Source organism: Marmota monax, unplaced genomic scaffold (assembly GCF_021218885.2).
Source record: "Marmota monax isolate L192 unplaced genomic scaffold, Marmota_monax_Labrador192_F-V1.1 WCK01_AAM20220418_F8-fsc00114, whole genome shotgun sequence".
Taxonomy (NCBI): domain Eukaryota; kingdom Metazoa; phylum Chordata; class Mammalia; order Rodentia; family Sciuridae; genus Marmota; species Marmota monax.
In genome coordinates this window covers 4,385,606-4,402,278 of record NW_026694943.1, presented here as the reverse complement: position 1 = coordinate 4,402,278, position 16,673 = coordinate 4,385,606, and the positions used below count along the sequence as shown (strand labels likewise).

At 46.5% G+C, this 16,673-nt stretch overlaps 1 protein-coding gene across 2 annotated transcripts in view; it reads right to left on the bottom strand.

Annotated features, from left to right (window-relative positions):
- Nucleotides 1-817: 817 nt before the first annotated feature.
- Nucleotides 818-16,673, bottom strand: part of Akap12 (A-kinase anchoring protein 12) — an 88,925-nt gene continuing 73,069 nt past the window's right edge. For both annotated transcript variants that reach the window (XM_046427390.2, XM_046427391.2), the window contains 2 exons: nucleotides 3,075-7,995; nucleotides 818-1,853 (listed from right to left, as the gene is read on the bottom strand). In XM_046427390.2, coding sequence (XP_046283346.1) covers nucleotides 3,083-7,995 — 4,913 coding nt within the window. In that variant the 3' untranslated portion in view covers nucleotides 818-1,853; nucleotides 3,075-3,082. The remainder of the gene's footprint in view (nucleotides 1,854-3,074; nucleotides 7,996-16,673) is intronic.

Genomic DNA, 16,673 nt, shown 5'->3' with positions numbered 1-16,673 from the left:
ACAGTTGTCTGACAAAATCCTTTATGTAAGAATCATCACGTTAACTTGGCGGGGGCAGGAGGAGGCACGAGGAGAGTGTACTAAGGATTTAAACCAAGTGCACTTCACCACCTTTTTATTTTTTTTGAGACAGGGTCTCAGTGAATTGTCCCGACTCTGTCCTTGAACTTGGGATCCTCAAACTTGGGATCCTCCTGCCTCAGTCTCCAGAGATGCTGGGATTACAGGTGTGCACCACCACACCCTGCCATCAAGTCAACTTTTAGGTAAGGCATTTTGTACTATTAAGTCTTCTTAAAAATTTCCTTTCGGAGCCAGGGGCGATGGTGCAGGCATGTAATCCCAGCAGCTCAGGAAGCTGAGGCAGAAGAATTGCAACTTCAAAGCCAGGCTCAGCAAAAGCAAGGCGCTAAGCAACTCAATGAGACCCTGTCTCTAAACAAAATACAAAATAGGGCTGGGGATGTGGCTCAGTGGTTGAGTGGTTGAGTCCCTGGTCCACCCCTCCCCGCCACCAAAAAAAAAAATTCCTTTTGAAGACATCTGCCATTTTGGGTTTGAAACCAAATATTAACAAAGAAAACTGGCTTTTTCAGGAATTAAGACGAGAAACTGTACCAGAAATGTCAGTCTGAAAAACTACTGCTGAGACTTCCTCTGAACATCTAACTCAAACCAGTGTAAAGTGAGGATTCATGTAGTGATGACATTAGAAAGCACCAGCTTACCTACTACTGTCTTACCACTGTCATCATCTTATTCTAACCCAGTAAACGTTGGTCCTGGGCTTCCTAGTACCTAATAAAACCAGCAAATCTAAGTGAAGCAAATATTTTATTTAAATCAGTTGTCAAATCACAATTTATCCAAATGAACATAATGCAACATTGTTCTTAAAAGAAGGGGCACAAATATGACACAGACACAATCCAGTATCTATCAAAATACCATTTGTAAAGAACCGGACTCCATCTCTGAATACAGCCCAGCATACAAGAGTAAAAATCAAAAACTTACAACAGTCAATTTTTTTCTGCATAACATGAAAAAAACATCTCACTACTCTGCCTCAGAATCAGCACACTCATCTGTCCAAACAACAGTAACAATTAGGAGCAAAGACTTAGGACTTCATTTGCTACTGAAAAGGCCTTCTTTCCAACCGTCCCTGGACTAGAAAGAAAAATCTCACAGTAACAATGGAACATACTGTATTTTTCAAAATGCTGCTTTTTTTTTTAGCTCATTGCGCATAATAGGAAAGTGATGGATTTCAGAGTGCTTCTACCATGGACCTGAGCATTAGTGAATTTTAAAGTAAGAACTGTACCTTCTCATTAGGGATGTTATTTCTCAGAAGCTGTTTTTCACAGGTTATCATTGAGGCTTAAGTCTTTCCAAGGCTTCCCCACAGCTGCACACCCCGTCATATAGTGTGTGACACAAAGGGCATGTGCTATGTTGCACGTGTCCTTACACAGTAAGAAAAAACATACAATAAACACAGAGGGATGATTACTTAAACACACATACACAAATACATAAAGAATGATACTCCAGTTTGAGAAGCAGAACCAGGTATTGCCAACTCCAGTTCCAGGTTAAGAATTCAGAACCTTAAATCAGAAATGTTATAAGGTAACAAGGGAAAATACAGGTGGTCTTGGAACAAAGGAACTGTGAGATGGCTATAGCTCCTGATGAAGCCTCAGGATTGTCGGGGGGCGCTCTAGGAGTGGGATCAGTGGACATTCCGGTTCTCAAAGTTCTGAAACGTTGGTCTCAAGTCTCAGCAGCATCTTCTCCACGACTTGTTTTCACACTCTGGTCTTGCAAATATACGATGAGTTTAACTGTAGAAGGAAGTGAGAAGCAGAGTAAATAAAACCTTGTTTTCCCCCCTTATTAATTAAAACAGAAGAGCCGTCCAAGTGAACTGCAGCAACTGAGAATCCCAGTAATATGACAGTTTACCTCCATTAAAAATAAGAAACGTGGCAGGGTGCAGGGGCACACACCTGTAATCTCAGTGACAGGGCCGAGGGAGGAGGATTCACAGGTTCAAGACCACTCTCAGCAACTTATTCTATCTTAAAATAAAAAGAACTGGGGATGTATATTTCAGGCGTTAAAGTTCCCCTGGATTCACTCCCCACTACCAAATATAATAAATAAATACATTGGGCTGGGGTTGTGGTTCAGTGGTAAAGCGCTCACCTACCACACATGAGGCACTGGATTCAAACTTCAGCACCCCATAAAAATGAAATAAAGATATTGTGTTCACCTATAACTAAAAAGTAAATATAAAAAAAATAAATAAATACATTTTTAAAAGATAGTGGGCTAGGGAGGTCTTTTTCAGCTATAGAGTGCATGCTCAATATGCCCCAAGTCCTGAGTTCAATCCTCAGAACCACACACAAAAAAGAAAGGCTAGAGGGGTCCACATTATATTATGCTAAAATATCACAAAACTTGTGGATGTAGTAGTACTTCCTATCAGGTCCATATGCATTGGATACTTCAGAAAACACTTTTTAGTGCTGCTGGTAGGTGGGGGGAGGGGCACAGGGGGAGCAGGAAATATACTTGTTTCTAAAGAACTATAAATAAAAATTCAAACACTCGGATATAAACCTCCTTTTTTTAAAAAAAATACTTTTAGTTGTAGATGGCACAATACTTTTATTTTATTTATTTATATTTATGTGGTGCTGAGGATGGAATCCAGTGCCTCACAAATGACAGACAAGTGCTCTACCACTGAGCCACAACCCCAGCCCTACACTCCTTTTGACTGCTAGTTATTTCAAAATAAAACAAAAAACTCAACAAACCAGTTGATATGAGGCTGGGTGTGCACAGTGTATCTCCTATGCCTTCAGCCAAACACACACATGCCCTTTATCCTCTTCTAAAGCAGTTCCACAGGGTTCAAATGAAGCCATTATTTCTGTGACACCAAAAAGACTAAATGGCATTTCAATGAAGAAAAAAATTAATAATCATAATTATTTGATTCCCAAATAAAGGGGGGGGAATCTCTTTAGAAGACAAAGAAGTTTACTTACACGATGTCTTAGGATTCTGCCAGTTCGGGTCTTGCCAGTTCTCTCTCGTGTTTCTGTATCTCCTCTTCTGTTTGGGGTTTGGGCTCCTTATCTGACTCACTGTGCACTTTTCCCCCGTGAAATCCTACTTCCTGGGCATCTTCCTCCTCTTTAGGTTTTGGTCCATTGGCATCCAGGGACTCTTTGGTTAAGTCTCCCGAGGCATCAGCATCCGCCAGGGTTGAGCTTTGGTTCTCTGGGTGGTCAGCATCTCCTTTTTCGTCTTCTTTGGACTCCAATGGCGACTTCTTTGTTCTTTCTCCTAATTCAGCCTGACCCTCATCCGACACAGACTTCATTCCTGTTCCATCTCCCTCGGCCTTGGATGAGAGAATCAGCTCTTCGCCCTGCTGGTCATTGACACTGGGACTTTTGACCTCAGCGGTCACGATCTTTTCAGAAGCTGTGCTCACATCTTGGGAAGCATCAGCAAGTGGTGGATGCACAGCAGTGAGCTCTGGCTCCTCTTGGGCTGCAATAGCTTCCCTTTCATCCTGTGCAGATTCCTGACTTTCTTCTTCTTTCTTGGGTTTCTCTGTGGCCTCCTGGCTGTCAGCTTGCACCAGGAGGGTCTGCGTCTGCCATTCAGTTGTGAGCATACCTGTGGCTGTTTCTTCCGACCCTGTGAACTGGTCAACAGCTGTCTGAATGATGTTTTGGACAAACTTACTGCTCCTGGTCTCAAGTTCCCAAGCCTCATTTTCGCCCAGGGGATCGTCTCTGGCTATACTCATTTGGCCTTCCTGCTGACCAGTCTGCTCCTCGTCTTCGTCTGACCTCTGTTTCTGTGATGTGCTCTTCTCTCCTTCCAGGTCAGAGGGCAGGCCTCTTTCGGGAGTGGCAGATACTATTACTGGCATGGATTCTGCCTGAGGCTCGGGCCCCACGAGCACAATGGTGTCCCCTGGTTGAGGAATCGAGTCTTCTTTTTCAGAGGTTTTCCCTTCTGGTCCTAAACGTGCACCTGCACACTCCAAGATTTCACCTGTTTCTGAAATCTCGACAGTTTCTTCTAAGACCTTTTCCTCCACTGCTGCTGGAGATGCCAGTGCCTCAGAGCTCTGCACATGAACCTCTGTGCACCCCACTCCCTTTTGATCTGGGCCAGGAGAGACTCCTTCAAGGCTGCCCCCTTCCTGTCTCCCGTCCAGGCCAGGCACACTAACGGTCTCAGCCAGTTCCTGGCTGGGCTCTTCAGATCCGGGAACAGCTGGTTTTTGCTCAGGGATTTCTTCACTCACTTGCGCTGCCTTTGCTTCTGTCTTCTCCTCTTCTCCCTGAGCTGCCATCTCTGGACTCGGGCTCCGGAGTTCAGTATTATCGTTCTGGCTTTCCGCTCCTATGGTCACTTCACCTGTCAGGGCAACCTCAGTGACCTTTTCCTGGCTGATGCTTTTGTCTGTGTGTAAAGGCGCTTCGAGTTCTTCGACATACTCTCCATCTTTGGCTTCCTCCTCAGCAAACTGGCCGGTCTCTTGAATCACCTCAGTCTTGGATAGAATGGGTACAGCTTCCACTGACACCTCTTGATCTCTATGTTCTAGACTTCCTTCCATTTCTGATTGCTCTATATTTTCTTCTTGGGATTGAAAATGAGGTGGTGAGGGAGGCCCCTCTTTCTGCCCAGGAACAGCCTCTGCCAGTGTGACCTGTGACTGGGTACCCGAGACGCCCGCATCATCTTCTTGGCTTTCCACGACTTCATCTTGCTGCATGGTATCCAGGGCTTCAAAATCTGCTACGGGGGTGCTTCCGTTGGTCCCACTGTCTGTCAGAGTTTCAGTCGAGTCAGGGGGATGAGCCTCTTCCGATGGATTCTCCTGGGACTTGACCCCAGCTAAAGTCTCCTCTTGACAAGTGGTTTCAGGCTTCCTGGACTCTGCACTCGCCGGGAGGTGAGGAACATTTTCAGAGCTTTCCGGGCTGGTCTGGGTAAGGACAGGGCCTGGGGCGGAGTGCTCAGCCTTGGTCTCTCGCCCAGGTACTTCCATCTCTCTCCTCAGACCCTCTTCTGCTCCTTCCACCTCTGGGGCTCTGGGCTCCTCTTTCTGTGAGATCTGGATCCCACCTTCCGGCCCACGGGTCTCCAGCAGCTGGGATTCCTCTATCACTTTTTCCGCGACAGCCTGCAGGACGGCTTGAGTCCGCCTCTCCTGGTCTTCCATGTCTGGCGCGTCACCTTCTACCTCCTGAACAGGGGTGGCTTCCTCAGTGGTGTCTGGGGATTCGGTTAACTGGGAAACTGCTGACACCATTTCCGTAGTCTCTTCGGCACCCGAGGCTTCCGTTGCTTCTTCGGCACCCAGTGCCTCGGTGGTTTCTGCAGCCGTCACCGCCTCAGAAGTCAACTCCACCTCGCTGGCCATCGTGACATCCTGGGCCTCTCTGCTCTCCGGCAAAGTCTCCATAACCACGGGGGCTTCTTCTACAATGACTTCTCTTTCAGTGACCTCCCCAATTAATGGAATGTCCTCCTCTTCTGCCTGTTCAACGGGTTCTGTCACTGAAGCAGAAATCCAAGAAGGAGACCGTTCTTCAATATCGGTAACCGCCCTTGTCCCATCGATGACGGCCACAGTCACCGTGTGAACCAGATTCTTGCTGAGCTCCTCAGACACATCCACAGGCATCTTTTCTTGGGACGTCTCTGCACTTTGGAGGGCCTGCTGTGCCTCCAGCTTCTCCCTCTCCACCGCATCGTACTCGGACAGAGGTACCACGGCTGGGACATCGGGATCATCTTCGTTGGCTTCTGTTGGCCCCTGGTCTTCGGCCGCGACTTGTTCTTGTTTGCCATCCGACCTTTTCTTCCGACGGCCTGGAATAAATTTCTTAATTGAGACCCAAGATTCTTCCTTCCCGGGTTCAACCTCTGAAGCTAAATGTTCCACACCGGGCTCTTCGGTTTTCTCTTCCAGTTTTGATTTGGATTTTTTTCTTGGGGTGACTAATCTCTTAAAGGACTCCCAGGTGGAAACACCCTCCCCTTCGGAGGGGCTTCCGGCTGGTTCGGGGGAGAAACTTCCTGGCCCCTGATCCTGATCCTGGGAGCTGGCAAGGATGGTGTTGCTTCCCGTGTCTTTGTCTTTGCCGGCTTCCTCTGCCTTGTAGCCGTCTCCTCCTGTGGTTTTCGGTCCTTCTTCCTCATCAGAAGATGATCCTTTCCTTGCCCTTTTCTTGGATGACCCCACACAGATTAAAGCTTCCCACGACACAGACGTGTCTACCTTGCGCTTTGGTTCTTCCGGCTTCTGCTCTTCTCCGGTTCCTTTGGTTTCTTCTTGCATTTCAGAGACGGCACTCTCCGTGGAAGACAAGGTAGAGCTCTTCACCTTGTCCAGTTCATCCTCTTTATCGCTTTCCGAGGGCCTCCGGACCCGTTTCTTGGGCGTCACCATCTTTTTGAAAGATGCCCAGGGTGTGATGCCTTCTCTCTTTTTCTCTCCGTCGGAAGTAGCTCCCTCTTCCCCTTCCCCTTCCTGGTGTCCCTCTGCTATCCCTTTCTCCAGACACGTGATCTCTTCGGGTTCTTCGGGGGATGATGGGGAGCTCTCGCCCTTCTGCTCATCGGCGCTGTCTGGAGACTCTGCTGCAGCCTGAGGCTGCTCCCCTGACTCGTCGTCGCCCCCTCGTTTCCCCTTCTGTTTCTTCCCAGAACGCTTCTTTAAGCCAGTGCTAGTGAAGAGTTTCTTGAGGGGGCTTCCCTGCACCTTGATTCGCTCTTGTGATGACAGCATTTCCACCTCACTCACGATGCCTTCAGGGTGTTTAGACATCCCCTGCTCGTCGGCACTCAGCTCAGCTGGCTGGGGACCGTCTTCTCTGGAGACACACACGTCTTCCGTCTCCACCAGCTCCTCGGCGGCTCCAGCTTCCATTTCAACCAGATTTTCAGGTGGTGAGGGCTCTCCCGCGTCTTCCACATCTGATTCTTGCTCCTCTGTTTTCTTCTCAATGGCGTTGGTGACATGGACCTCTGCAATGACTTCTTGCTGGACTTCTATTTTGTCATCGAAGATTTCTGTTGCCAGTGGAGCGCACTTCTCTTCGGAAGAGCCCTGCAAGCCGCTGCCTGGATCCTCGGGAGGCAGCTCCACCTTCTCAAACTCACCAGATAGTCGGACCTCGTCTACACCTCCCGTGGGTTCCTGTGGCTGTGGCTGCTCCTCTGAGGTGTCTTCTGTCTTCTCCTCTGCGCCTGACTTTTCTGGCTCTTGCTCCTTTTTCTTCTCCAAAGCTTCTAACTCATCATCCCTTGTCTTTCTGAAGCTGGTCTTTTTGCGCCAGCCAGCCCAACCTTGGGTGAAGAATTTCTTGAAGGGCGATGCTGTCTCGCTGGCAATCGGGCTGGTGGGAGATTCTGAAGTCTTGGTGGGTTCTTTTTCTTCCCCTTCGTCTTTGCCTTCCTCTGACCCCTGACCAGACTCAGTCTGAAGAGAAACCTCTGTGTTGCTTTGCTCGAGCTTAAGGGAGTCTTCTGGCTGCTCTGTGGATTGCTTTAATTCACTTTCTTTGGATGCCGACTCCCTGATCTCCATGCTGAGCTCTTGGTGGTCACCGGCCCCATTTGACCCTTCTGTTCCCTCAATTTCATCTTTTTTGGCGGCAAGCACCTGGACAGTGTCAGACTTCTCGTTCTTATCCTTTTTCACAGTGAATTTAAAGCCAACAAACTTAAACACCTTCTTAAATCCAACATCATTAGCCTGGGACTCAGTAGGTTGGGTTAACTCTTCTAAATTGCTTTCTGAAGGGATCTGTTCGATGACTTCAGGCATTTCCTCCTGCCTGTCCTTCGTGATGTCCTCAACAACAGCAGACTGGGCAGCCATCTCTTTATCAGAGTCTCTTTCCCTCACATCTTCAGACTCGCTCTGTCCAACTATTAACAAAAAGTGAGGAGAAGGGGGAAAAATAAGTACAGTTCAAGGAAACCAAATATATCTTGAAACATGACTAATTAATACTCTCATTAACATCAGGTATTTCAGGATAAGGTTAAGGGTCCTATGGGATTCAGATAGCCCATCTTTTGCTGCATGGTCAAATGCAATCACACCCCACACCCACAGGTTCCAAATGGAACCCATCAGGTCTAGATATAATCTCCACTGTGTAGAAAACGAAGAGTAAGAAGTATAAGCTAAATAACAACACAAGCTAGGTATCTACACAGTTCCAAAGGAGGGAAAATTCTATGTGTTAACTAGACTCATCTTGGCAGGTCCCTGAGACCAACTCTATAGAGAAATTCCAGGCTGGGTTGTAGAACGCTGGCTTTATTGTGAGAAAAAGCTCTTACCAAGAGCTGGTAAGGTGTGTGAGAGAACGGGAGGGCCAGTCTGCAGGGGCTCCCACTGGCCACTCTGAAGCATAAAAAGAGGAATGGCATGAACTGATGGGTTATAGCACACAGAATTAAAAAGAAGGAGAAGGAGAGGGCAAGTGGGGGAGGAGGAGGAAGAGAGAACCACAAATTGAGAATGACACCAAAAACTGAGGAGCGGGAAGTACTTGTTATGAAAAATATCAATTGGTTGGGGATATAGCTCAGCCCAGCTGCACAAGGCCCTGGATTCAATTCCCAGCGTACATGTGTGCATGCGCATGCACACACACAAATTCAATAAACAGATACAACTTCCACACTGATCCTTGAAGTCATTCTCTTTTGAATATTAGATTTAGAAAAATTACAAATTGTAAATCTCATTTTAATGAGTTAGGCTGAAAGTACTACTCAGTGGTAGAGCACTTTCCCACCATGTGTGAGGCCCTGGGTTCCAGGGTTGCATCTCCAACAAACACCAGGCTGGTTTTAAAAAAAGGCAATAGTTATTCAGTCGAGAATCAAGGAAGGCTGAAAACACTGGGTGAAAAGAGCATTAACACACAGATTACTCCCCCCCACCCCCCGCCCCAGTTCTAGGGATGGAACTCATGGGGACTTGTCACATCCCAGCCCTTTTTATTCGTTTTATTTTATTTTGGTACCAAGAGATGAAACCAGAAGTGCTTAACCACTGGGGAGCCACATCCCAGGCCTTTTTATTTTCTGAGACAAGGTCTTACTAAGTTGCTTAGGGCCTCACTAAGTTGCTGAGGCTGTCTTTGAACATGCAATCCTCCTGGTTGGGGATGTAGCTCCTCAGCCTCTGGAGCTGCTGGGATTATAGGTATTTCAAGTGTCAATGAACCAAAGGATCAAACTTAACATACTCAAGAATGGAACCAAATGTTATTCTGCCTCCTTAGGAGAGGCACCGAGGAAGACCATAAATCCTGTTTACACTGCTCCTGATACCAACACAAAACAATCAAACCATGAGGAAAATCAAATCCACAGTGAAGGATATTCTGTAAAAGAACTAGCCTGGCCTGAAAAGTCAATGTCATGAAGGACAAAAATCAGGCAAAACCACAAAAGGGTTATGTGCAGGACCTTCAAATATTTTAAGGAAGTGGGCAGAGAGGATGTGGTAAGATCTCCATAACTGGTGAATTAAGTCAAGGGCATATAGATATTTGCTATATTTTTCAGTAGGTTTGACATTTTAAAAATAACTGGGGGTAAAAAGCAACCTAATGTGACTCAGTGAACTGGATGGAGGTGCTGGAAGGAGTGGCGGCTAACTGAACTGAGGAATAGTACAATTAAGAGATGCCTGCTATGTCCCGAATTGGATATTCATTTGGGAAAACCAGTAAAAGAACACTTTGGGGTTCTCTGGAATTAGGAAATGTGTGGGAGGAAGCACGTTTTCTACACACCACTGTTCCCCCATCTCCTAAGCCCCAATTTCAATTTGCAACTTTTTAATTCTGAGAGGACTAGAATGATTCTAGTCAAAACTAGAGACACAAAAATAATGAACAGCGGCCAGTTGGCAGAGCAGAAACCATTCCCTGGTAGCTGGATCAGAGCTCAGCAACATTCAATATGGCTTTTAGGATTCCTGTTATTAGCGCAGTATGGTTCTACACACTAGCTGGGTTCGTCCTGACAAAACTGTACACACAAGGAATTTGATTCCAGTCCCCATTCCCAGCTTTTCCCTCCTTTCTTCCCTCCCCTTATTTCCTCCCACAATTCTATTGATTTTCCATTTAATTCAAAACTTATTTTTAATTGGTTCTTTCCCCATATGCAGAAAGGTGAAGTTACCTGTGGCATATTTATATATGCACATAGCATGATTTTTAAAAATTCATGCCTCTTTTCCTCCCCTTTCCTTTCCCTCCTCCTTCCTGCTTGATCTCCTTTTACTTTATTAATCTTTCCTGTATCTTTATGATACCTAATCCCCCCATACCTTCTCTTTTTAAATTTTTTTAGTTGATGGACCTTTATTCTATTCATTTATTTTTATGCTGAGAATTGAACCCAGAGCCTCAGACATGTGAGGCAAGTGCTCTACCACTGAGCCACAGCCCCACCCCCCACACCTTCTTTCCATTACTTTGCTCTAGCGTCCACATAGGAGAAAACCATCAACCCTTGATTTTTGGAGACTAGCTTTATTTCACTTAGCATGAGGTTCTCTCTTTCCATCCATTTTTCCAGCAAATGCCATAATTTCATTCTTCTTTATGGCTAAAGCGCCATTGTGTAAAAACATCACATTTTCTCAATTCATTTATCTATTTATGGAAACCTGGGCTGACTCCATAACGTGGCTATTATGAGTTGTGGTGTACAAACACTGAGGTGGCTGGATTGCTATAGTATGCTGATTTTTACTTTATAAATTCCCAAGAGTGGGATACCTGGGTCAGATGGTGGTTCCATTCCTAGTTTTTTGAGGAATCTCCATATTGCTTTCCAGAGTGGTTGTACTAGTTTGCAGTCCCACCAACAATGTACATCTTTACCTCCACATTCTTGCCAGCATGTATTACTGTCTGTGTGCTTGATCACTGCCATTCTGACTGGAGTGAAATGAAATCTTAGTATAGTTTTGATATGCATTTCCTGATTAGTGGGAATGTTGAACATTCTCTCATATATTTGTAGGTCATTTGTGTTTCTTTTGAGAAATGTCTATTTAGTTCTTTTGCCCATTTATTGATTGAGTTATTTTGGGCTTTTTGGTGCCGTTTTAAGTTTTTTAAAATCTTTATTGATCTGGATATTAATCCTTTCAGAGGAACAGCTGGCAAAGATTTTCTCCCATCCTGTGGGCTTAGAGGGACATTTTTAAGTACGTAGGACATTTAAAAATCGTAACTGGTCAAATAGTCTGTAGTCTCTTTTGACCTAAGCAATGCTAGACACTGCTAGGGTCAGAATAATCTTCCAGACAGGACACCCTGGCTGGCCCAGCTTGCACTTTTGCAGTTTGGGTGCAGGTTGGATATGCGCAGCGTTGGGGCGCTTGGATCTCACCCTCTATTTGCCCTCTGCGCCAGGCACAACCTACACAGACCTTAGAGGGAGGGAGGCCATGCTTCCTAAAAGTTGGTTTCCATTATGTCACCAGGCTATTACACATCTAATGAGCCCTGGGCCTTAGGGTAGCACAAATGCCCTCCTCTCCTGTTGTCTAGGTAGGACATGGCACTGTTGCTCAGCCATAGGGTCTTGCAGCGTGGATAGTTTTCTACCTCCAAAACTATCTATCTATCTACCTATCTATCTATCTATCTCCCCCACACACACCCCCAGGGATTGAACTCAGGGGCACTTAACCACTGAGCTACATCCCCAACTCTTTTTCTTATTTTATTTAGAGACAGGGTATCTCTGAGTTGCTTAGGGCCTAAGTAGCTGAGGCTGGCTTTGAACTGGCGATCCTCCTATCTCAGCCTCTGTATCCCAACTGGCTTCCCGGGACTGTGTCCGCTGGAACGAAGCGGTGGACTGCAGCTGTGTTCAAAACTGTTTTCATCTCATCTCCGGGTTGGATTAAGGACATGATTGGGGGCTTTGGCTTACGCTTATAGGACCCAGAAGGAGGCCTTGTCTTTCCGGTCCCTTGGCTAACTAACCCTGAGGCATGCGGGGTCCACTGGACAGCCCTTGGGGGGATGCGGTGGACGCTGTTCTTATCCCCGTCCCTTCCTGCCCTCTCTCTGAGTGCTGCCCTCAGCAGGCTGACTTTTCCAAGGAAGGGACAGGGAGACAGAAGGCTGGAAAACCCCACCCAAAGCCTTCCCTGGAGGTGGCTCTCGGGATCCCAGTCACCGCCGCGCAGGGCGAGGGCTGCCGCTGGGGGGCGCGCTACTCACGGCAAAGTCTACTCCACCAGGGCATGGCGCGCTCCGCCGGCCGGGGGCAGAGCGACAGGGGCCCGTGAGGCCCGGCCAGCCTCTCGGGGCTGCCCCATCGCGGAATGCGCGCCTTGCCCCGAGCGGATGCCCTCAGCGCTGCTGACGGGGCCGCCCCGGGGGGCCGCTGCGCGCGTCACAGAGGCCTGCTGGTTCCCGGGTGGCCGCCACAGCCCCTGGTCAGCCCTAGCCCCGCCCCCCGGGTCTCGCCTGAGCCCGGCCAGGCACCTTAGGAGGCAGAAAGCTAGTCCTGGCGACCTGGCCTTGGGCGCTGAACGTCCCCGCTGCTGGGTCCACCATCTGCTTCCCACGCTCCGCTCCTCCAGCTGCTGGGCTCCAAACCCCGCTTGGCTCCGTGACTGCAGCAGGCGGAGGGTTTGCTGGGTGCTAAGAGCTGTGAATTCTAGCCGAGCACGTTGCTGCACACCACTGATCCCAGGGAGCTGGGAGACTGAGGCAGGAGGACCGCAAGTTTGAGGCCAGCTTGGGCAATTTAGTGAAGCCTGTCTCAAAAAACGGTTGGGATGTGGTTTAGTGGTAAAGCACACCTGGGTTCAATCTCTGGTACTGAATAAAAGGGGGGCGGGCAGTGGCGCACGTCTGTAATCCCGGTGGCTTGGGAGACTGAGAGTTCAAAGCCAGCCTCAACATCTTAGTGAGGCCCTAAGCAACTCAGCAAGACCCTGTCTCTTAAATAAAATATATTCAAGGGGAAGGGAGGCTGGGATGTGGCTCAGTGGCTGACCCCCCACCCCCACCATTGGTTCAACTCCCAGTACTAGAGAGAAAGGAGAAAAAAAAAAGAGGGACATTGTTAAAATCTGGAAAAAATAACTTCGGACATCGCACAATTTTCCTGTACAAAGCTATGACCCTCCAACTGGCTTACAAAGGAATGCACCGACTTCAAAAATGGCATCTGGGAGAACGCAATGCCATATGCTACTGGGGAGAAGAGTTTGGCAATTTCTTATACCAAACATACTTTTTACAATAAGACCCAGCAATTGTGCTCCTTGGTATTTACCCAAATGTGTTGAAAAGTAAACACAAATAAACCGCACATGGATATTTATGACAGCTTTATTCATAATTGCAAAACTTGGAGTCAACCAAGATGTCCTTCAGTAGGTTGAGTAGATACATGATGGTACATGCACGCAACAGAATATTATTCAGCACTAAAAAGAAATGAGCTATCGAGCCATGCAAAGACAGGGAGGAGGCCAAGCATGGTGCGCTCACTTGTGATCCCAGCAGCTGGGTAGGCTGAGGCTGGAAAATTGCAAGTTCAAAGCCAGCCTTGGCAATTTAGCAAGATCTTAAGCAAGTCTGTGAGACCTTGTCTTTAAATTTAAAAAATTAAAATTAGAAAAGAGCTAGGGATGTGACTCAGTGGTTAAGAGCCCCCAGGGGGAGCCTTAAATACATATTGTAAGTGCAAGAAGCCAATCTGAAAAGGTTATGTATTGTATGATTCTAAATCTATATGACATTCCAGAAAGGGCTAAACTGTGCAGATGGGAAAAGATCAGTGGTAGCCAGGGTTAGGAGAAAAAAGAATAAAAAGGTGAACCATAAGGGATTGGTTGTGGGGGCACACACCTGTAATCCCAATGACTCCAGAGGCTGAGGCAGAAGGATCGGATGTTCGGGGCCAGCCTCAGCACCTCCATGAAACCCTATCTCAAAATTTAAAATTTATATCTTATGCCTCCATAACAGAAATCTAGGTTCCGGTGTTTGTTTTGTTTCCCAAGAAATGGTTAGGAGGGGATATAAAATAAATGGGGGCTCTACTACTGAGTCCCTTTTATTTTTCATTTACATTTTTATTTAGAGACAGGGTCTCACTAAGTTGCCCAGGATGGCCTGAAATTGTGTTCCTCCTTCCTCAGCCTCCCAAGGTGCTGGGATTACAGGCGTGCTGGCTCCAATGAAGAAAAACGTTAACTATAGGTCAATCCAGCTAAAGGGCATATGGACATTTCTTGTATTATTTTTATATTTGCAAATTTGTCAGTTTGAAGTTATTGTTTTAAACACAAAGCTGCAGATATCTAGCAAAAACATAGAAAACAAAATGAAGAGAGTAATATCCACCTTCTATCAGTTTAGAGGAGGCCATTTATCTTTGATGCTATATACTAAGATATAAATTTCAACTAAGTATTTAACAATAGGAAAACTACACCCCACCTCCAAAAAAGAGAAAGAGGATTCAGATAAAGAGGAAGACCCTGGACAGATTGGCTTTTAAGTTTCAGCTTTACCATTTCCTAACCTGGGGCCCCAAGACAAATTTCCTAAAATCTCAGTTGTTAAGTGTCCTCACCTGTAATAGCCATCACTGCCCTAACTGGAATTGCCTGGAAAGATGAGCCTATCAGTGGACTGTCTCTAATGATAATAAAATAAAAATGATAGTGACTTTTGTCTTCGTTGTTTTCTTCAGAATGAAACTACTTATTTAACGTTCATCAATTCCGACAATAATTCAAATAAATTGTAGAGACTTTAAAATACAGAAATCAGAAAGAAATTTCCATAAAGTACCATTCAGAAATAATCACTATTAATACTTACACTTTTTCCAGGTGAGTTATTCAACAGCCTTCAAAACGATGACCTAATGACTGCATGATGGATAAATGTCCCCCTACTGTTGGACAATGTGCATTAGACATTCACAAGTATAAAAACCATTGTCCAAATCCCAGAGTGTTTTTGAACAGAAGGGGGCAGTGTTGACCCACTTCAGCTGCTGAACTACAAGGAGGGACAGGCACATGGTGAAGAAATCCCACCAACTGGGTTCAGGTACACCTTCAAATTCTGTAAATGGAATGCTCTGGGGTGCCCATTTTCACCTCTGACGTTCAACAGAAACATTTCAAGGGGAGAATACGGGCACCCATACCCCAAGTCAGTCTTCTATCCCTTCTTTGCCTTTATTTGCACTATTTAAAGATGCAGGTCCATCACTCCATTTTGGACCAGTGCAGGTCAGGATAGGGCCTCAGACCTCCTTCTGTGTTGACCCCCCTTCTTTACCTCCCCACCTCACTTTTTGTGCTTCCTGTGACCCAACTGAGTACAGTACCCTCCAAATCCCCCATTTCCCAGGTTCTGGCTGGAGGTGGAGATCCCAAATGAGATGTCACCGTTTCCTTCCATCATTCTCGTCCAGTTTATGGCTCAGCAGACACCTTTGCAAAGGTATTTTTTTCATGCTCCCTGCGCTGGTGCTCAATGAGATGATAACTTAGCAAAGTGGAAGGCGGTTAAATGGGTTTTTAAAAAATGACTCAATAATCTGGGGTGGCAGGAAAGGAAGGGAACCAGTAGGCCTGGCTGCTGGGTAACCAGTAAGACACAGTGGAGCAGGCTTCCAAGAGAGAAGGTCCACTGCTGGCCTGTCCAGGCTTCACCTAGAAGAATCCATTCACAACTGCACTTCACGAGAACCTTCTATTAATGTGTTTGTTTTTGCCAGGCACAGTACTGCATGCCTGTAATCCCAGCCACTCAGGAGAGTGAAACAGAAGGATCGAAAGTTGGAGGTCAGTCTGTACAATTAATTTAACAAAATGCTGCCTCAAAATAAAATTTTAAAAATGGCTGGGGATGTAGTTCAGTGTAGAGCACTTGCCAAATATGCATAAGGCCTGGGGTTCAATCCCCAACACTGCAAAAAAAAAAAATCTACTTTTTAATTTATCATTTCAAAACCTCCTCTCTCACCATTTTTGACACATCAACTCACTATAGATATTTTGGTGCTCAGGATGGAACGGAGGGCTTCAGGCATACAAAGCATACACCTTATCACCAAGCTACAGAACTATCATCTGCCTTTGATTTGTCCAAGGATAGGAAGAGAAAAAAAATCAAAGCAACTCTCCCAAAAGTCCACCCACAGAAACAACCGGTGTTAGCGTGGGCCTTGCTCACATGGTGTGGCATTCACTCATGTGCAACTCCCAGTAACACACCACCGGGAAGGACACTGCCATCAATCCAGCAAACTTCTCAAGTACTATGCAGCACAGACATGGTGTTCACTGCCTCACTGAGGATGATACTCAGCTAGAAAGGATATCAGGAGAGATTTGAGATGGCCAAATCACTGGAAAGGGAGTGGCCAGGGTGTCTACTGAAAAAAACTGAGTGGCCAGCAATTTCCATCTTCACACTGCCCCTGCAAGTCTTCCATCTTCTCCCACTCCAGACATGTAAAAAGGGTTGAGAAAAAGACCCCTCCAAGGGTCCACAAGGCCATCTGTACCACCC